This window comes from Symphalangus syndactylus, chromosome X (genome assembly GCF_028878055.3).
Source record: "Symphalangus syndactylus isolate Jambi chromosome X, NHGRI_mSymSyn1-v2.1_pri, whole genome shotgun sequence".
Taxonomy (NCBI): domain Eukaryota; kingdom Metazoa; phylum Chordata; class Mammalia; order Primates; family Hylobatidae; genus Symphalangus; species Symphalangus syndactylus.
In genome coordinates this window covers 51,268,373-51,290,515 of record NC_072447.2, presented here as the reverse complement: position 1 = coordinate 51,290,515, position 22,143 = coordinate 51,268,373, and the positions used below count along the sequence as shown (strand labels likewise).

The 22,143-nt window shown below is 39.2% G+C and overlaps 2 protein-coding genes across 3 annotated transcripts in view; one reads left to right on the top strand and one right to left on the bottom strand.

Annotated features, from left to right (window-relative positions):
• Positions 1-409: 409 nt before the first annotated feature.
• LOC134736051 (uncharacterized) lies at positions 410-10,366 on the top strand. Of its 2 annotated transcripts, none has more exons than XM_063635226.1 (5): positions 410-955; positions 2,566-2,711; positions 2,842-2,971; positions 4,063-4,468; positions 9,929-10,366. In XM_063635226.1, exons 1-4 carry the CDS (start codon positions 550-552, stop codon positions 4,128-4,130), a joined length of 750 nt encoding a protein of 249 aa, XP_063491296.1. In that variant the 5' UTR covers positions 410-549; the 3' UTR covers positions 4,131-4,468; positions 9,929-10,366. The 2 variants fall into 2 exon arrangements, with proteins under 2 accessions (XP_063491296.1, XP_063491297.1); XM_063635227.1 differs by having other exon boundaries at positions 4,373-4,468; positions 9,929-10,060.
• Positions 6,142-22,143, bottom strand: part of PRRG1 (proline rich and Gla domain 1) — a 102,800-nt gene continuing 86,798 nt past the window's right edge. Inside the window, exon 4 of the mRNA XM_055268477.2 lies at positions 6,142-10,297. Coding sequence (XP_055124452.1) covers positions 9,812-10,297 — 486 coding nt within the window. The 3' untranslated portion in view covers positions 6,142-9,811. The remainder of the gene's footprint in view (positions 10,298-22,143) is intronic.

Here is a 22,143-nt window from a genome sequence, read left to right as displayed (position 1 = left end):
GCAATGTAGACTTCCACTCATCAAGGCTTACCTGGCTATAGCCATGACTGAGAGCCCAATCTCCCAGCAGCAAACACTGAGCCCCTGGTTTGAAGCCATTTCCCAAGGTGATCAGCCAGCTCCTTGGTGCCAGGTTGACTACATTGGACCACTTCTACCAAGGAAGGAACAGCCTTTTGTTCTTACTGGAATAGCACTTACATTAGATACAGATTTGCTTCCATCCAGGGACTTACAGAATGCTTTACACACTGCCATGGTTTCCACACGGCATTGCTTCTGACTTAGAACTTCACTTTATAACAAAAGAATTGTGGCAATGGGCCCGTGTTCATGAAATTCACTCGTGTTACTATGTTCTCTACCATCCTGAAACAGCTGATACAATGGTAGAATGGCCTTTTGAAGACTTCCTTACAGTGCCAGCTAGGTGGCAATACCTTGAAGAGCTGAGGATAGGTTTTCCAGAAGGCCTCTACTCAGCATCCAATATATGCTGCTGTTTTTCCCATAGCCAAGATTCACGTCTCTAAGAATCAAGTCAAGGAAATGGGAGTGGCACCACTCACTATTACCAATAGCAACCTGCTAGCAACATTTTTGTTTCCTGTTTCCACCACCTTAACCCCTGCTAGCCTAGAGGTCTTAGTTCCAGAGGGAGAAATGCTTCCATCTAGAGACACAACAATGATACCACTGAACTGGAAGTTAAGAGTTCCTCCTGGCCACTTTGTGCTCCTCATTTCTCTGAATCTACAGGCAAAGAAGGGAGTTTCTGTGCTGGCTGAGGTGATTGATCCTGACTACCAAGGGCAAACTGGAGTACTACCCCACAATGGAAGTAAGGAAGAGTATGTCTGGAATGCAGGAGATGAAAAACTACAACAGCCCAATTCGAGCAGGACTCCTAATGGCCCAGACACTTCAGGAATGAAGATTTGGTTTACCTTATCAGGTAAAGTATGGCAACCAGCAGAGGTGCTTGTTGAAGGCATAGGGAAAACAGAATGGGTAGTGGAAGAAGGTAGTTATAAATATCATGCATAACCATGTGACCAGTTATAGGAATGAGGATTCCAATTGTCATGAGTATTTCCTCCTTAGTTCGTAACAAATACATTTGTGTGTGTGTGTGTGTGTTTGTGTTAAGCAAGTATCTTTGTCTTCTTTCCTCATTTCCTTATCATGTAAGATGTATTAACTTTGTATCATAGCATTTAAGTATTGCTAATTTTATATCTAGTATTTAAGTTATAGGATATCAGGGAGAAGAATAAACATCAATCAAGGACTTTGCCTCCTCTTTTGGGGAAGGGGTTAGTGTATTTTTGGTTGTACCCAGTATAGTTGGATGTTAGATGGAATTATGACCTTGTTATTGTCTTTATTTAGAGATTAAATACGGTTTAAGGAGATGTTTATGGGTGACAAGCTGACAAGGGGTAAACTCGGTGATGATAGAAATGATATAAACAAAGAATCAGAACCATTAACATTCATGGTTCTTTCTTATATTAACATAATTATTACAGTGTATGTTGGTAGCCAGTGTGCTATGTTTGTGAGTTAGGAACAACTGGATTAAAAAGAATGTTTTGAACCCCAAGCAGTATATTAGTGGAGGAGATTCTGAAGACTTTTTTGAAGTGTTAAGATGAGGAGCTATGAAATTGGATACCAATAGGAGATGTTATATTACAGTGGCTTTTCAATTATGTTCATCCAATTTTATGGTTTCGAGAGGTGACTTGGAATGACCTGAAATAAGGAGGGTTGATGAGAAAGGTCACAGATGGTGGGATTCAAGCTTCACACTTCTGTAGTCAACAACATTCCCATCTGTGTAATACATTAGAGTTCCATGAAAATTGTTTCAAAGTTAGGTCTCATTGCTAAAAACTTTAAAAAATCATAGCATAGACTAATAAAGATGTTAAGTACCATTGGACTTTAGGCAAGAAGAATCTCTGGGAGCTTAAGGTTAGACAACTAGTTAGAAGATTAGAAGGATACCATTTTCAGTCTGATTGAAAAATTCCCAGGGACAAAGGCTATAGACAGTATTACTTTCTAATCTCAGTGTTTCACACAAAATAGGAATTTTATAAATATCTATCATCTGGACTGTAGAAAGAAATAAGGTTAGATAAACTCATGGGACCAGATTACAAAGGGTTTTGAAAGTTGCTGTCAGGCCTCTGGGCCCAAGCTAAGACATCATATCCCCTGTGACCTGCACGTATACATCCAGATGGCCTGAAGCAAGTGAAGAATCACAAAAGAAGTGAAAATGGCTAGTTCTTGCCTTAACTGAGCGATTAACCTTGTGAAATTCCTTCTCCTGGCTCAGAAGCTCCCCCACTGAGCACCTTGTGACCCCCTCCCCTGCCGTCCAGAGAAAACCCCCCTTTGACTGTAATTTTCCACTACCCACCCAAATCCTATAAAACAGCCCCACCCCTATCTCCCTTTGCTGACTCTCTTGCAGACTCAGCCTGCCTGCACCCAGGTGATTAAAAAGCTTTATTGCTCACACAAAGCCTGTTTGGTGGTCTCTTCACATAGACACGTGTGACATTTGGTGCCGTGACTCAGATGGGGGACCTCCCTTGGGAGGTCCTCCTGCTCTTTGCTCTGTGAGAAACATCCACCTACAACCTCGGGTCCTCAGACCAACCAGCCCAAGGAACATCTCACCAATTTTAAATCGGGTAAGTGGCTTCTTTTTACTCTCTTCTCCAACCTCTCTCACTATCCCTCAACCTCTTTCTCCTTTCAATCTTGGCGCCACCCTTCAATCTCTCCCTTCTGTTAATTTCAATTCCTTTCCTTTTCTGGTAGAGACAGAGGAGACACGTTTTATCTGTGAACCCAAAACTCTGGCACCGGTCATGGACTCAGGAAGACAGTCTTCCCTTGGTGTTTAACCACTGCGGGGACGCCTGCTTGATTATTCACCCACGATTCAGAGGTGCCTAATCACCACGGGGACACCTGCCTTGATCCTTCACCCTTAGTGGCAAGCACCACTTTCCTGGGGGGCAAGCACCCTCTACCCCTTCTCTGCATGTCTCTACCCTCTCTTTTCTCTGGGCTTGCCTCCTTCACTATGGGCAACCTTCCACCCTCCATTCCTCCCTCTTCTCCTTTAGTCTGTGTTCTCAAAAACTTAAAACCTCTTCAACTCACACCTGACCTAAAACCTAAATGCCTTATTTTCTTCTGCAACACCACTTGGCCTCAATACAAACTTGATAATGCCTCTAAATGGCCAGAAAACAGCACTTTCAATTTCTCCATCCTACAAGATCTAGATAATTCTTGTCATAAAATGGGCAAATGGTCTAAGGTGCCTGATGTCCAGGCATTCTTTTACACATTGGCCCCTCCCTAGTCTCTGTTCCCAATGCAACTCGTCCCAAATCTTCCTTCTGTCCCTCCCGCCTGTCCCCTCAGTCCCAACCCCAAGCATCACGAGTCTTTTCAATCTTCCTTTTCTACTGACCCATCTGACCTCTCCCCTCCTCCCCAGACTGCTCCTCCTCAGGTCACTCCCTGCCAAGCTGAATCAGGCTCCAATTCTTCCTCAGCCTCTGCTCCCCCACCCTATAATCCGTCTATCACCTCCCCTCCTCACACCCAGTCTGGCTTACAGTTTTGTTCTGCCACTAGCCCTCCCCAATCTGCCCAACAATTTCCTCTTAAAAAGGTGGCTGGAGCTAAAGGCATAGTCAAGGTTAATGTTCCTTTTTCTTTAGCCGACCTCTCCCAAATCCATGAGCATTTAGGCTCTTTTTCATCAAATATAAAAACCCAGCCCAGTTCATGGCTCATTTGGCAGCAACACTAAGACGCTTTACAGCCCTAGACCCTGAAGGGTCAGAAGGCCGTGTCATTCTAAATATGCATTTTATCACCCAGTCAGCTCCTGACATTAGAAAAAAGCTTCAAAAATTAGAATCCAGCCCTCAAACCCCACAACAGGAATTAATCAACCTCGCCTTCAAGGTGTACAATAATAGAGAGGAGACAGCCAGACAGCAATGCATTTCTGAGTTACAGCTACTTGCCTCTGCTGTGAGACAAAACCCAGCCGCACCTCCAGCACACAAGAACTTCAAAATGCCTAAGCCTCACATGCGTAAGCCGCAGTGGTCAAGCATTCCTACAGGACCTCCTCCATCAGGATCTTGCTTCAAGTGCCAGCAATCTGGCAACTGGGCCAAGGAATGCCCGCAGCCCAGGATTCCTCCTAAGCCATGTCCCATCTGTGCCGGACCCCACTGGAAATCAGACTGTCCAACTCGCCAAGCAGCCACTCCCAGAGCCCCTGGAACTCTGGCCCAAGGCTCTCTGACTGACTCCTTCCCAGATCTTCTTGGCTTAGCAGCTGAAGACTGACGCTGCCCGATCGCCTCAGAAGCCCCGTGGACCATCATGGACACTGCTGAGTAACTCACAGTGGAGGGTAAGTCCATTCCCTGTTTAATCAATATGGGGGCTACCCACTCCACCTTACCTTCTTTTCAAGGGCCTGTTTCCCTTGCCCCCATAACTGTTGTGGGTATTGACGGCCAAGCTTCAAAACCCCTTAAAACTCCCCACCCCCGGTGCCAACTTGGACAACATTCTTTTATGCACTCTTTTTTAGTTATCCCCACCTGCCCAGTTCCCTTATTAGGCCGAGACATTTTAACCAAATTATCTGCTTCCCTGACTATTCCTGGACTACAGCCACATCTCATTGCCACCCTTCTTCTAAACCCAAAGCCTCCTTTGCGTCTTCCTCTCGTATCCCCCCACCTTAACCCACAAGTATGGGACACCTCTACTCCCTCCCTGGCAACCGATCACATACCCATTACTCTCCCATTAAAACCTAATCACCCTTACCCCACTCAATGCCAGTATCCCATCCCACAACAGGCTTTAAGGGGATTAAAGCCTGTTATCACTCGCCTGCTACAGCATGGGCTTCTAAAACCTATAAACTTGGTCGGGTGCAGTGGCTCATGCCTGTGATCCCAGCACTTTGGGAGGCCGAGGTGGGCAGATCACGAGGTCAGGAGATTGAGACCATCCTAGCTAACACGGTGAAACCCTGTCTCTACTAAAAACACAAAAAATTAGCCGGGCGTGGTGGCGGATGCCTGTAGTCCCAGCTACTTGGGAGGCTGAGGCAGGAGAATGGCGTGAACCCGGGAGGCGGAGCTTGCAGTGAGCCGAGATCGCGCCACTGCACTCCAGCACTCCAGGTGACAGAGCAAGACTCCGTCTCATTAAAAATAATAATAATAAATAAATAAATAAATAAATAAATGGCAAGTCCATATGGCCACAGCCAAATATGAACTTTTAAAAAGTGATCTATTATGACAGATGTTAGAATCATGGTATCTTTAAGGAAGGGGAATGAGGAAGCCTTCTGGAGTGCTAGAAATTGCTTGATCTAGGTTTTGGGTTTTATGATTGTAGTCATCAATGTGTAAGTTATATAGCTTTTAGAAATTGCTATAGATTTTTAAAAGTACCTTTTAAAGCCTATTTGGACAACTCTTTGAGGACTTTTGCTTATAAAATGGATACTTAGACTTATAATTTATATTTAAAATTCATCCTTGAATATGGAGTAAATAATTTTAATTCTTTTTACCATATCAACTCATGTTCTTGGTTAGTGATGTGACAAACCAACTTTTAGTCTTTGAGGTAGCTCTACACATAGGAAGATGCCCTTTGGTCACAATGTTTTCATCTTGTGCTTTCTTTTCAAATGCAAGCTGTTCTGCTAAGCAGGAAACAACAGGCTCCTTGGCATCTATAGACAACACTATTCCCAGGACTTGACAAACTACACTATGCAGGGAGCTCAGTCTATTCCTTTAGAGCAATTGTTTCCATTTTGTATCATGCTAAAGTCATTCAAAAGTAGTACAGAAAGTTCTTTCTTATGCTGAGAATACTCTGAGGTTTTGATCAGATGATTTCTGTTGTTTTCACTGAGCTATATTCCCTAAATCCATAAGAAAAAAGAAACATAACCATTTTACCTTATTAAAAAGAACATAATTAATAAGAACATATGCAGCATATTTACCACCTAACCATAATATGATTAACACATGGCAGGAAAAAAATCTCTTGGGTTTAAAAATAGCTTTATTTAGCATACCAAAAACACAGAAACATAAGAAAGACCCTACCTAGTATAAACATAAAAATAGTTAAATACCATAATTTAATGTAAACCAAGCATCTTAAAATGTGAAATATTATAATAAAATACATACTATTTACACAGAACCAAGTTAAAGCTACCTCCACAGTTATTGGATCAGATCATCAATCTTGAAGTCATCATTAAAAATGAAACAAACACAACATATCTATCTGTACTGGTCAATAGGAAAAGAAGAAATCATTATATTTAAGGAAGTATAATTTTTTGTGACATTTAGAGCAGGGAGGCAGAAAGTGCCAATTCTAGGATTCCAGACACAACTACTGCACCTGCAGGCGTGTAAACCACTCTACAGGAAGACCACTGAGCCTGTTCTTTTATTTAAATGCAAATTGGTTGATACAATTCAGTTACTCCTTAAGAAAGGTACTAAATATACTCTGTAAAAATAAACTTTTAAAAAACAATCAATCAAAGGTGAATGTAATATCAATCAGGTAAGAAAGGCAAAAGCATAAAAAATATATATTATGCCAAACAAACCCCTTAATTTTAACGAATGCTAAGAAACTCAGTTTATAAAACGAGATGGGGTAGCAAAAGGGATTTTAAAAAATATAAAAGCCAAATCAAACTCAAATCAAACAAACAAACCTAAGATAATGTTTCTTGAAGACAGTGGTATTTTGTTTATCCTATCATTATCATGCAACAGCCACCATAAGATCTGTGGCTGATAGAGCTATTACTGTGAAGTAGTATGTTCTTTGACCAACAGTCTAAAAAGCTATAGTCATTGATCAGTTTAAGCATTTGGCTTTTTGGCTTCAAACATCAACATTCATTCTGATACTGCAATTCAGGTGTCTCTAAAAGGCAGCATTATATCCAATATCAGGAGTTTAAAATGTAAAATAAAGTTGCAAGAAATCTCACTAACAACAGAATATCCTGCTCCTATGTCTAATCCTGTAGCTCTAAAACTTTTGGTCTCTGGACCCCTTTATACTCAACATTTATTGAGGATCTGGATGCCAAAGTGCTTTTGTTCATGAGATTTGTATCTATCAATATTTACCATACTAAAAAAATCTGAAAATTTTTAAAGTATTAACTTATTTAAACATAGTAAACCCATTACATGCTAACACAAATAACATTTTATGAAAAACAGCCATATTTTCAAAAACAGAAAAAGAGATTTGTGAGACGATGGCAATGTTTTACATTTGCAACACTTTTTTTGAGACAGAGTGAAAAGACGATGTCTTCACATTATAATAAAAATATTTTGATCTCATAGTCCCCCCTGAAAGGCTCTCAAGGAACCCAGGGGTCCATTGGCCATACTTTGAAAACTGCTGGTCTAATCTAAAGCCTGACATTAAAGACAAAAAAATGTCCACACAAAAGGTATCTTAATTTTCATTTAAAAATAAACAAAAAAACCCCACACATACATACATACACAGTTCACTGGATCAAACACTTCTACCTTTAGCTTTAAATAGAAGCCAAAGATATCTGATGTGTACTCATGGCAAAACTAAAAATGTCATTTCTGAGACCAGGGTCAAGATATAATCAATCATTTTTAGTCCATAAAAGCTACTAAACCTATTAACTAAGCACACATGCCTTACTTCCCTTTCTATCATTTGCTTAAACCTGTTTGTGCTGTGTGGGCTATCATCTTTCAGTTGGCAGTTTCAGAACAGACCAGAGCATGGCAGGGATTCTCTAATATCCCACACATTCAGATTAGGAATATGTTACCCATTTATGGGGCAGCCTGCTCTATTTCTCACTGTGTGAAAGCTCTCATACAATTTAGGAAAACAGAGGGGAAAATTCTCCTTGAAGCACAATAATAACAACATTACAAACTTAGTGTAAATAGCTCTTCACATTTTACAAATTTCTTACATACACACCATCTCATTTGATCCTTGTAAAGCCCTTAAAGAAGTGCAGGACAAATGATGTTATCCCCATTTTAGAGTTGAGGAGGTTGAGGGTCAGATATGATTCTTGCTCAAGGTACAGTGGTGGCAAGCATGTGATGGAGGGAGATCTGAGTTCAGGTCATCTGACTCCTACTTCAGGATTCCCCTCAGTGTTCCTCCTTCCTTTGGTTCCAGGGCAGGACTCCCAGAGGAGTCTGTAGGGATGGAGCTGGAAGCAGCAGGAAATGACACACCTGAAAGCTACATTCCTTCTGCCTGCCTCATCAATCATTTTTTTTATCCAACGCTGAAAAGTTTGGAAGTGGTACAAACATTTCCCTTAACTGACCTAATGAATTTGCCATCAGTGCATACAAAATGAAACTTTATGAAACAACTGTCTTGTTTTATTTCTCAGCCAGCTTATATTGGCAACCCATTTACAGCCTGTTCTCTCTGCTCCAAGAAAAAAGTAAAAACCCTACAGTTAAAAAAATACCTGATGAAAATACAAAAGGAAGTAGCAACAATAATGAGATCTGTGTGGGGCTATTACTAGATTTATTGTGCACCTAGCACAACACGGACTTTGCAGTCTTCTTCTACCACTTGGAGGGCAATATAAAAATCACAATTCATAATTCAATGGAAAATTACCTCCTAACAATCTTGAGGCATAGACATCAGCCTATATAAAAATATTAAGAAAATAATTTCAAAAATTTTATTTTAACTAAACTCTTAAGGGCTTGAAAATTCTGTGGCAGTAGGAGAGAGTGTAGAACGTACAGTAAAAGGCAATAAAACAGAATAATTTTACTAGCCATGAGTAAAAGAGTAATGGGTATTTACTGCCTGTCATTAATCCACACATATATCCATTTTAGAAATTATTTTGTTGCCTGGAAATCTGTCTCATCAAGATGTTAATATACACCGCAGGAGATATTCAAGATGCTAAGAAAACACTGTTTAATTTTGGAAGTATGGGGGAGTGGTCAACCAAAAAAAAATCCCTATTACAAAACAAGCGGAATGCCATCAAATACCTTATTGCTATCTGCTGTAAGCAAGTTATCAGTAGCTTATGCATTATTGCTCACACACACTCTTTCTCTTTCTATTATTTATAACATCAAGAATGACTATGTGTAATTTTTTTTCTTTTTAAGGTAGATGAAGAATTATCAAGTTAACAAAAGCCAGTCAGAATTAGAAAACATGCTAAGTACATCTAGTTTGCACAAATCTACAGCATGTCACTGGCTATTACACAAATTCTTGATACGCTTGTTTTGCAATTTTGGTGAGTAATGCTCTCCTTCCAGGTGATTTAGGTAGAAGTTAATGGATTTTTAAGACAGTTTTACATATACTGTGTTGATGCATACACATGTATATATGCCTATACACACATATATACATTTACACGTATGTCTCATCACACCACAGAAAGACCCCCATTAGTATGTTTTCCCTCTTCATATATTTCCCCTAGCAAAAATGAGCATGGATAATGATTCTATAACAAGAAACAAAACTAAAGAAAATAAAACAAGTGTGAAGTGGTATGCTGTAAGAGTCCAATAAAATAAGTCAATGAACATTTATGTAGTGGTAAAGTGCTAGAAAGTTCTTTCATTAGTATTTTAAAAATGATTAGAGTAAAAAGAAGTTTGTAGCTTCATTTGATGGTGGTGACCACAGGCACCATAGGAATGGCACTGGCTGAGTTGGAGTTGACTATGTCCTCATACTCCGGGGGTGGGTCTAAATGAGGTTCTGTTTCACTCCTCTGCAGGTTCACTTGGCCAGTGGCTTCCTCATAGGTTGGTGGGGGATCACAATTGGACAGGCGAGTAGAGACGGAATCTGAGCGCCCAACTACGTATCCCAGAAAGCCTGGAGACAATCCACTGCTGTCAAACACTTCATCTGATGGGGGGGGTGGGGTGATAATATTAAGGTGCTGAGGGAAAGGAATGTGGCCTTCAGTCACTGTCTGTCTACGAGTTTTGTTTCTTAGGAAGCATCTCCAGATTAGGAAAATGACAAGGAGGATAATGAAGAGGCCAAAGATTAACGGAAAGGTAAGGTAAAACTGAAACCAGTCACTTCCTCGGTTACTCTCCCCTTGTTGTGCTTTTGTGTAGGTGCTCCAAAATTCCTTCTGAAAATACAATACAAAATAAATAGAAAATCAGTATGAATAAAAGATGGAAAATACCAGTTGAATAAATGTCTGGGTTCAATGAACATAATGAACAAAAACCCAAAACCAAATTTGCTGAATCAAAGGACCTACAGTCTATATTTTCCATGTGACAAGAAATTACAAATATATAATTGTGCTCATTCTGGATCCTCCCTAAAATGGTCAGTCAGAATCCAAGAGTGTTTTTAAAGACTTGGAGTTATTTATATTTTCAGTTATGGCACTTTAGAGGGAAAAATAAGTAATGAGGGTTTTCCCCTTTACTAATTATACCAAATAATTTACTGTTAAAATATGTTAAATATCATCACTCTCCATATCCAACTACAAGATTCTCATCACATGATCCCTATCATCATTAATAGTATGTACAAGTTTAGGCTGTTGTAGTCTTTTCAGTACTCAAACACTCCAGAAACACCTTGTTTTCTAATGGTTCTGTTTGGGGTTTCTTGCCACCAGACATTCCTCCTCAGCTCCCTCTCCAATCCCAAAGTTTAGTACACAGATGTTGACTGAAGGTCAAAATTACATATTGTTCCTAGGAGAGACCTCAGGCTGGTGAAGAAACTGCATTAGGTTACTTCTAAACCTGGACCTTAATCCCAAATGAAAAGTAGTCCAGTAGTTCAAGACTTTAACGTATGTAGGGGAAGTATTTAAAAGATAAAAAGGAAACTTGACCCAATTACTAGTTATGAAACCTGGTCAAGTTACTCCTTTAGGCCTCAGTTTCCTCACTTGTAAAATGGTATAATACAAACCTACCTTATAGGCTGCCTGTGCATTAAGTGAGATAACATTTATAACATGTCTAATTAAGTCCCTGGCATATAAATACTCAATACATATTAGTGATTATAATTAATTTTATATATTATAATCAAATCTCTGCTTCAAAATGACTGATTACCTATCCCTTACTTTGATACAAAGATCACCCTCAATTGCAGTGCTATTCACTGCATTTATCAAAGTGCTTTTCTCACAATCATGTTTATTTGCAGGTATTACGGGTCACTGATAAGATCTGAAATGTCTGCCATTTCATATTATTTAATTATCTGGCATCAAGGGAGGGAGTCCTTGGAATGCAAATTGGAAAAAGAAGAGCTGGGGAGAGGAGTTAGCTCACTAAACAAATGGACAAATAGAGGGAGTTGGATTACACCTGGAACTCTGAACTCAGATGTCCCATGGGGGCAGGGAATTTAGATAAAACACCAAATTTGGTCCAAACTAATACTATGGGCACTAAAGCTGCTTGTTTTATAGTAATATATTTAACTTCACTTAGTTATATAGCCTTTTAAAGAACCCTGTGGTCATAAAAATGACTCCTGAATGAGATCTCTAAGGTACATTATTACTCCAACATTCTATAATTCTAAGAGGAACTGGACATGTTATAAGAAACATTGTATGATTTACTAAAGGCTGTACAGGTTCGCAGTGAATTTCACCTAAAAATCCAGATGAAAATATGCAAGATTCGATATTTTAAAAAAGCCCAAAGAAGAAAAAGTAGAGTCTAGATACAGCATTCATCTCAGGATAATATCTAAAAGCTGAAATTGTCAAAGGGCTCATTTGCTTCACTAATATGGAAATATATTCACAGGTAAAAACTATTAAATATAGATGTATGAAGACTTTTTACACAATAAATTTGCTCCTAAAATTGCACATCATTAACTTTTTATATAACTGTCAGTCACTTTTAGGATTGAAAAAAGTGAATTACCTAAAATTTCACTCATGTAAAAACAGCAAAAATGGGGCTGGGTGCGGTGGCTCACGCCTGTAATCCCAGCACTTTGGGAGGCTGAGGCAGGTGATCACCTGAGGTGGAGAGTTCGAGACCAGCCTGACCAATATGGAGAAACCCTGTCTCTACTAAAAATACAAAATTAGCCAGGCGTGGTGGTGCATGCCTGTAGTCCCAGCTACTCGGGAGGCTGAGGCAGGAGAACTGCTTGCAACTCGGAGGCGGAGGTTGAGGGTGAGCCGAGATTGCGTCATTGCATTCCAGCCTGGGCAACAGGAGTGAAACTCTGTCTCAACAAAACAAAACAAAACAAAACAAAACCGGCAAAAATGAAAACGAATCACTTGTAGTTCCATCATAAAAATGTAAGCAGTATTAACATTTTGGTTTACATCATTTAAAAAATTGCTTTACATCTCTTTCTCCTGCACACTTGCCAATCACAGTTGCACTCCTAAAAAATAACAGACTCTTTTACAAGTTTGGAATCAAACTGCACCAAGTGGAATAAAATAAACTTATCAAGTATCTGATCCATAGTAAATTTTCCTTTATCTGCAGGTGAGACTTTAATCTGTCTCTTCCCAGTCTCTCAGGTCACCACTTCCTTTTACTCTATTTCAATTTATCCAAAAATACCAATAAATATATGTGATTTAAATAATTATATGATGCTAACCTTAGGAAAATACAATAAAATGTAGCTCTTTTATACTGTTTACATTCCTTTGGTATACCCAAGGATTAATCTACATGAATCTTTTTTGCACGCTTTCTTGCATAATTCAATTTCTCTGTTTTTTGGCATTCTGGGAAATAAAAAAATTTTTAGTCTAATTCTTTCACCTTTGGAAAAAATTACAGAAAAATAATTGGGCATTTATTTTGAATGGATAAAAACAAAGCTTAGGCAAAAACTGAATTAGTAAACCAGATTTTAATTTTACAGGTAGTAACTTAATTCATCTTTAACACATAAAATACTGTAGGCTCTGTTATTCTCACTTTGCAGATGAGGAAAGGGAGGCTCAGAGAGGTTACATAATGATAAAGTCAAGGTCATTTAACATCTAAACATCAGAGCTGGGATTTCAACCCAAGACATCTGGCACCAGAGCAAACCAACAAGCAATCTGCCTTGATGTATAAGTAATTCGGAACCAGTTTGGCTACTTTCCTAAAATTCAATCTTCCATCATTTTCAATGTGTAGTCAAAAGCGAGCTGCCTCATTTTACAGATTAAATACTTTCAATTAAGGTAACGATCTGAATAAAAACACAATGACAGATTTATTTGGAAAAGAGACTGGTATGTCCTCGAGGCCAGAGGGTCAGAAGAAAATTCATGTGAAATCAGCTCTAATAATTATCATTCAAACAAATAATTTCAAATTATGTTTCTGTAAGCTATTTATACAGTTCTTTTTCTTTTGAAATCAGCAAAAAGATATTTAGAATAAGCAAATGATTTCAAAACTTGGTAGAGCAGTGCTTTAGAAGGATTTAACATTAGTGGCTGGCAATAATGTGGTACAAACGTATGGGCCTAAACAAGAATTACTATCATAATTGAATCATACTTTTATAGCAATCTTAAGCATGATGTAAAAGAGTGAATGAAGAAATGAGTCATTAAAGGAACTCTATAGTTTTAGCTCAAGATAAAATTAAAGAAGTGATAAACACAACCTGGAGCTGCCAGAGGTCTGACAACCATTTCAGAGGGAAGAGCCCCAAGAGGTAGACGTTTCATCCTGTGAGCTGAGTGCTAGAACAAAATGCAGTAGGTGCAAGATTCTTACAAAGAATATTTGTTTCCCTTTTATAAAATGTGTGCTTTTTCTGTTTTGAATGTTCTCACTGCCATTTACGAACAAAATTTGAGTGACTCAAGGCCTGACCTCAAGGCTTTCATAATTGCAAAGACAGTAGAGTGGGGCATGTTTTGCAATCTGATCAATCAGCTCAGAACGTACATAAAAAAGTTGGGAAGTGGATCATTTTCCCAGTGAGTTTGTATTGATGAGGAGGGCCTAGCAGCATTTATATACAGCTCTCCTACAGCTTCTCCCTATCCTTGAAAGAGAATGACATTAAAGGGGAGGAAGGACCTTAGGAGACGGGGGACTAAAAACCAATCCTAACTCCAAAAGCTGCCTTGTTGAGAGTAGAAGGCAGAAATACCCCCAAGTTGGAAAATCCAAGCAAGTGTAGTCCAACATTTTAAGACTCCTTATCAAAAGTGATACTCTAGGGAAAATGGCTGGACTTAAAAGTCACTTAACGTGTCCCAGAGATTCTGGTATGTTGTGTCTTTGTTCTCGTTGGTTGCAAAGAACATCTTTATTTCTGCCTTCATTTCATTATGTACCCAATAGTCATTCAGGAGCAGGTTGTTCAGTTTCCATGTAGTTGAGCGGTTTTGAGTGAGTTTCTTTTTTTTTTTTGAGACAGAGTCTCGCTCCGTCACCCAGACTGGAGTGCAGTGGCGCAGTCTCGGCTCACTGCAAACTCCGCCTCCCGGGTTCACGCCATTCTCCTGCCTCAGCCTCTCCGAGTAGCTGGGACTACAGGCGCCCGCCAACACGCCCAGCTAATTTTTTTGTATTTTTAGTAGAGACGGGGTTTCACCGTGGTCTCGATCTCCTGACCTCGTGATCCGCCCGCCTCGGCCTCCCAAAGTGCTGGGATTACAAGCGTGAGCCACCGCGCCCGGCCTTGAGTGAGTTTCTTAATCCTGAGTTCTAGTTTGATTGCACTGTGGTCTGAGAGACAGTTTGTTATAATTTCTGTTCTTTTACATTTGCTGAGGAGAGCTTTACTTCCAACTATGTGGTCAATTTTGGAATAGGTGTGGTGTGGTGCTGAAAAAAATGTATATTCTGTTGACTTGGGGTGGAGAGTTCTGTAGATGTCTTCTATTAGGTCCACTTTATGTAGAGCCGAGTTCAATACAAGGGATGTGAAGGACCTCTTCAAGGAGAACTACAAACCACTGCTCAATGAAATAAAAGAGGATACAAACAAATGGAAGAACATTCCATGCTCATGGGTTGGAAGAATCAATATCGTGAAAATGGCCATACTGCCCAAGGTAATTTATAGATTCAATGCCATCCCCATCAAGCTACCAAGGACTTTCTTCACAGAATTGGAAAAAACTACTTTAAAGTTCATATGGAACCAAAAAAGAGCCCGCATCGCCAAGTCAATCCTAAGCCAAAAGAACAAAGCTGGAGGCATCACGCTACCTGACGTTAAACTATACTACAAGGCTACAGTAACCAAAACAGCATGGTACTGGTACCACAACAGAGACATAGATCAATGGAACAGAACAGAGCCCTCAGAAATGATGCCGCATATCTACAACTATCTGATCTTTGACAAACCTGACAAAAACAAGAAATGGGGAAAGGATTCCCTATTTAATAAATGGTGCTGGGAAAACTGGCTAGCCATATGTAGAAAGCTGAAACTGGATCCCTTCCTTACACCTTATACAAAAATTAATTCAAGATGGATTAAAGACTTAAATGTTAGACCTAAAACCATTAAAATCCTACAAGAAAACCTAGGCAATACCATTCAGGACATAGGCATGGGCAAGGACTTCATGTCTAAAACACCAAAAGCAATGGCAACAAAAGCCAAAATTGACAAATGGGATCTCATTAAACTAAAGAGCTTCTGCACAGCAAAAGAAACTACCATCAGAGTGAACAGGCAACCTACAGAATGGGAGAAAATTTTTGCAACCTATTCATCTGACAAAGGGCTAATATCCAGAATCTACAATGAACTCAAACAAATTTACAAGAAAAAAACAAACAACCCCATCAAAAAGTGGGCAAAGGACATGAACAGACACTTCTCAAAAGAAGACATTTATGCAGCCAAAAAACACATGAAGAAATGCTCATCATCACTGGCCATCAGAGAAATGCAAATCAAAACCACAGTGAGATACCATCTCACACCAGTTAGAATGGCCATCATTAAAAAATCAGGAAACAACAGGTGCTGGAGAGGATGTGGAGAAATAGGAACACTTTTACACTGTTGGTGGGACTGGAAACTAGTTCAACCATTGTGGAAGTCAGTGTGGCGATTCCTCAGGGATCTCGAACTAGAAATACCATTTGACCCAGCCATCCCCTTACTGGGTATATACCCAAAGGACTATAAATCATGCTGCTATAAAGACACATGCACACGTATGTTTATTGCGACACTATTCACAATAGCAAAGACTTGGAACCAACCCAAATGTCCAACAATGATAGACTGGATTAAGAAAATGTGGCACATATACACCATGGAATACTATGCAGCCATAAAAAATGATGAGTTCGTGTCCTTTGTAGGGACATGGATGAAACTGGAAAACATCATTCTCAGTAAACTATCGCAAGGACAAAAAATCAAACACCGCATGTTCTCACTCATAGGTGGGAATTGAACAATGAGAACTCATGGACACAGGAAGGGGAACATCACACTCCGGGGACTGTTGTGGGGTGGGGGGAGGGGGGAGGGACAGCATTAGGAGATACACCTAATGCTAAATGACGAGTTAATGGGTGCAGGAAATCAACATGGCACATGGATACATATGTAACAAACCTGCACATTGTGCACATGTACCCTAAAACCCTAAAGTATAATTAAAAAAAAAAAAAAAGTCACTTAACATCTTTGAAGTGTAGTCCAACATTTTAAGACTCCTTATCAAAAGTGATACTCTAGGGAAAATGGCTGGACTTACAAGTCACTTAACATCTTTCGGTCAATTTCTTTGTCTCTAAGGTAGTAACATGTATATCTAAGCTATGAAAATGTAGAAACACAGATCTTTTTTAAACTGATGATACATAATGTGGAGGTGTGGTAGCACAAACCTGTACCCTCAGCTACTTCAGAGGCTGAGGTGTGAGGGTCCCTTGAACCCAGGAGTTAGAGACAAACCTGGGAAACATAGGGAGACTCCAGCTCTTTAAAAAGTTCTTAAAAGATATGTTTTGTATTCTTTTGTCAAAAAGTAAGGTATTATCTTGAAAACTGTCAGTAGAAGATGGACAAGTTACTGGGAAACAATATTATGCTGGCCATGATAAGCATCAATTCAATTTACTACCAGTTGAAGATGATATGGCTGGGGGATGGAGAAGACCAAAGGTTGGTGGCATGCTGTTTCAATTAATTATGGGCACACAGGTTACATAAAGGAAATTCTCATAATTTAGATGGAATTGTTTGCAAATGGTTATGGTTTGGATTCAGGACACTTGAATAGAACTGACGCAGGAGAATAGGGTCTGGAGATAGGGAGCTTTCACTTCAGCCTGTGATTGGTCACAGGCCAAGTCTTCATTTGCATAGGGTATAACTTCACTTCAGCCTCTGACTGCTCACAGGTCAGGTGTTCATTTACACAGGGTGTAACCAATAGGAAACCTCTAAAGGGTACTTAAACCCCAGAAGATTTTGCAACTGGGGCTCTTTAGCCGCCTGTTTCTTCAGCTCCTGCCCTGTGGAGCGTACTTTTGCTTCAATAAATCTATGCTTTCGTTGCTTCGTTCTTTTGTTGCTTTGTTTGTCCAATTCTTTGCTCAACACATCAAGAACCTGGATGACTCGTCAAGACCCTACACTGGTAACAGAACCAAAGAAGTCGGGGGGTTGGTACCTGTCCTGATGTAATAAGCAAAAGGAGAAATCCCAAGTCCCAGAGTATCACTAGTGACAAGTATGTAAATTGACTGCTAAAAACTCATTCTTTTATATCGTTAAGGAGAGAAACATAAGGTGCAGGATACTGTGAATTACGTTACTATTTGGTATATATCCATGCATGCATACTTCTCCATAAAACAAAAGTTTGTAAGTGCTATGGTATGGATGTGGTTTCTTCTTGCTAAAACTCATGTTGGTGTTGAATGTATCCAGGGATTTCGAAAGACATTATTGTTATGGCAAGCAAGATTTAAAAGTAATCATCCTAGCTACTACATATTTCCAAGATTTTTGCAACATATTGAAGAGAATATTAATGAAAACATTTTGAAAGAAATAAAATTAGAGATATTGTTGCAGCTCACTTCTCTATCTCAAACTTTTAACCATTTCTTTCCAGAAGAAAAATTTGAAACATTAAGGGAAAACAGTTGGGTAAAAGATCCATTTGCTTTTTGAAACTCTGAATCAATAATTGAGCCAAACTTGGTGCCTGAAGAAGAGAATGAATTATGGCAGCTTAGTTCTTCATATACATTGAAGAATGATTATGAGACCTTAAGTTTATCAGCATTTTGATTAAGGTAAAGGAAGACTTTCCATTGTTAAGTAGAAAGAGTGTCCTGCTATTACTACTATTCACAACTAGTTTGTGTGAACTAGGGTTTTCTATCTCAACCCTGTTAAAAACAAAGGAAAGAAATGGGCTGAATGGTGCACCAGCTATGTGGGTAGCATTATCTTCCTGTCTTCCAGATTGGAATGAATTTATGAACAAGGCAAGCACACCATCATTGTAAATAAAATCTTACCTAGTTTTTGTTTTTGTATTTCTTACTTTGTAGTATTTTTCTGTGTTATATTTAAATGGTACTATAACATTGTGATACTTTTGTTATGTTTTAATTTTTGTTATATTTAATAAAATTATTTTATGTTCATTGAAAAAAAAATAAAACTTATGTTGGAAGTTAAATTACCAGTGTGGCAGTGTTGGGAAATGGGCTGTAGTGGGAGGTGTTTGAGTCTGGGGTGGCACATGAATGTCTTGGTGCCCTTCTCACTGTAGTCAGTGAATTCTTGCTTTGGAGAGACTGGATTAGTTCTCACAGGTATGGATGTTTCCGAGAGAGTGGGTTGTTATAAAGGGAGGTTCCTCCTCAGGTTTGGTCCCTCTTCACATGTGCCTGCTTCCGCTTTGACCTTCTCTGCTATGTCACGACAGAGCACAAAAGCCCCCACCAGAATCTGAGCGGATATTAGCCCCATGCCCCTTGAACTTCCCAGCCTGCAGAACTGTCAGCTAAATAAATCTCCTCTCTATAAATTAGTCTCAGGGATTCTGTTATAGTAACACACAAAATGGGAAGACAGAAAGGATATATGGAAAACTCCTAAGGAAGGTAACCTTTCGGTGGGGCTGGTATGAAAGACACTTGAGAGCCTGCAGGCAGGGACATGAGGAAGTTCATCACATATCATTTTATATCTTTTACTTCTGAACATTATGGATATATTACTTCTTCTAACACTTAAAGAAATGCATTATTTCTGGAGGTGATGAGGGTAATTATGGTGATAACTCATAGCTACCACATAATGTACTTATACCATGCCAGGTAACCCATTCTAGAATCCTGGCTATGAATTACAGGTTGAGATAGCAGCCAGTTAAAGATGCAGACAAAGTTTAGGAACCTGTGTAGACTAATTTCAATTTATTACTAGGAATAGGACACATTGTTACTCACCAACCCCCCAAAAAATTCAGTATTGCCTTAATAAGGATGAAGGAGTAAAATGGTTTTTGGCTAAGTAACCAAAAGTATCTTCTATACTCCTCTTACATGGAGGTGCTATATTAAATCATTATCATCTTAGGTTAAATTAATACAGTACATTGCTTTCATTTCTGCTACACATTGTGTTTGATAGGGAAATTATGCACCAAACTACAATGACCATATTGGAGGTATAAAGACAACTGCACATTTAAAAATATTTGGTGGCTTTAGGTAAATTCAGGGCCTGTGATAAGTTCCTATACAATGGGATTGGTAAACATTTTTTTGTTAAGAAGTAGACAGTAAATATTTTAGACTTTGTAGGACATACAGTCTTAGTCTTACATACTAACTCTACCTTTGCAGCATGAATCCAGCAACAGGCAATACGTCAATCAATGGCCATGCATCTGTTCTAATTAAACTTTATTTACAAGAACAGATGGTGGGCTATATTTGGCTTCTAGGTCATATGCTTTTAGGCCATATTGTTTCCAACCCATGCTTGTGAAAAAACAAATGGGTTGCCAAACCATTTATAAAACAATGATTAAAAGTGTGCACATGTTACATGTGTGTGGAACATAAACAGAAATGAGAAAAAGTTTCCAAGTCTTTCTGGATATGTCAATTCAATAATCGTTGTTGAAGTTACAGTACGTTTTTGGTGTTTGGTGCAGTATGTGCATGGGGGCAGGATTGAGTCAGTTGTTTAAGTTCAAGCATCAGTATTATTTTTCAGTATCCCAGGTTATCCCAAGGTACAGCTAGGTAGAGAACCAGGATGTTAAAGCAGTGCTTCACAAACTTCAGTGTGCACACTCATCACCTGGGAGCCTGTTAAAATGCAGATTCTAATACTGTAGCTCTGGGGTGGAGCTTGAGATTTTGCATTGCTAATGAGCTCTCAGTTTAGATTGATACTTTGGTCCAGACCAACTTTGAGCAGCAAGATGCTAACATTGGTTTTTAATGTCTGGGATGCCTAGGTCCTGCCTCACAAGCTTATGTATTGTGTTCCCTTTTTCTCATTCTCCTGTCAAGCGCCGCCTAGCCATTCTTCTCCTTTTCAGCTCCAAACATCCAGATGAAGGTGGGGATCTGGGTTAGGATTTCATCCTGTTGCTCTTGTCCATCTCTGAGGAGTGGGAGGAAGTTAAGGGTGGAAATAGGAGGCTCAGGCAACCTGGGTTTGGGAAGAACAAGCACAGTGTTCTAGGGGTGAATTCAAGGGAAAGCTGGTTGAGACAGAATTGGGGGGATTACACAGAAAGCTATCACAACAAAACCTGTCTCTAGTCTTGAGCCTGTGTGTGGGACAGCAAAAACAGCCATGTACCCTCCTGAGTTCTGGTGGCACCTGACAACCAAACCAGCTTCTAAGGGTTTTCCCATCTCTGTATGCAGGGTGACACGATGGGTAGAAATATAGTGCTAATGTATACAAGTGAAGTCTTTCCCCCAAAGCATAAATAATACAAAGGATCTTAGAATTGAGTGGAGGGTGATGAGGGTAATTATGGTGATAACTCATAGCTACCACATAATGTACTTAACACCATGCCAGGCACTGCTGTAAGTGATTTACATACATTAACTTATTTAATCTCAGCAACCCAATGAGGTTGATGCTTTTGTGATCTCTATTTTATATATGAAGAAACTGAGGCACAAAAAATTTAATGACTTATGCAAGTCAACACGAATGGCTAAGCTGGGATTTGAACCCAGGCAATCTGAAGTTAAGAAACCACTGTAGCAAACTGTCTCTCCAAAGTATGAAAGTAAGAAGAATCCTCAGTGACCTGATGGTTTTAAAAATGTAAACACTCACAAAGAGATGCTCACTTTGTTCTTCCTTATATCTAGGAGAGAAAATATATATATGATCTGAGACAAAGTCAGAGAGGGGAGAGATCCTCAAATCAGGCAGATAAAGAAATATAGTGAGAGGACCAAGTTAGAATAGTAAAGGGGCAAGAATACCTTCTGGAAACTTATATGACCATAATCCTCATTTTTAAGAAAGTGTTAAAGTACAGTTATGAAATAAGGTAATGATTGCATAGCTAAACTTGTTCATATTTTACTACTGTTCAAACCAGTTAGCTTTAAAAAGACTAGAGCTACACATGCAACTTTGAATACTGTATACAAAACCTGTAATTTTTATCTTTTATATAATAATCTACATGTAGCACTGAAGGAACAAAATGTTTTGAGCAGTTTTTCAGAAACATGCATAATCTAAGGTTTACATACTAATTTCATCTGTTTAGGTAGAGAATAGGCCAAAAGATATGGCAGAGTTGTGAAAGGAGAGAGGAGAAAAAATGTAGGTTTACATCACTACCATTTCTCTAAGGAATCTTTTTCTTACTGGGAAATAATTTCATTCTATCCATAGCCATAAGACAAGATAAAAGAACTCTTCTCCACATCTAGAAAGGAGAAACCAGAGGTCACACTGACATCAGGACAAGCTGATTTGAAAATACACTGGGAGTGGACA

Excerpts from the sequence above, each read along its gene's own strand:
- LOC134736051 (XM_063635226.1), top strand. The coding sequence starts at position 550 with ATGGGAGTGGCACCACTCACTATTACCAATAGCAACCTGCTAGCAACA. Across the intron at positions 956-2,565 it reads GATTTGGTTTACCTTATCAG|ACACGTGTGACATTTGGTGC; the intron begins GTAAAGTATGGC and ends CTCTTCACATAG. Across the intron at positions 2,712-2,841 it reads TCTCACCAATTTTAAATCGG|AGACAGAGGAGACACGTTTT; the intron begins GTAAGTGGCTTC and ends CTTTTCTGGTAG.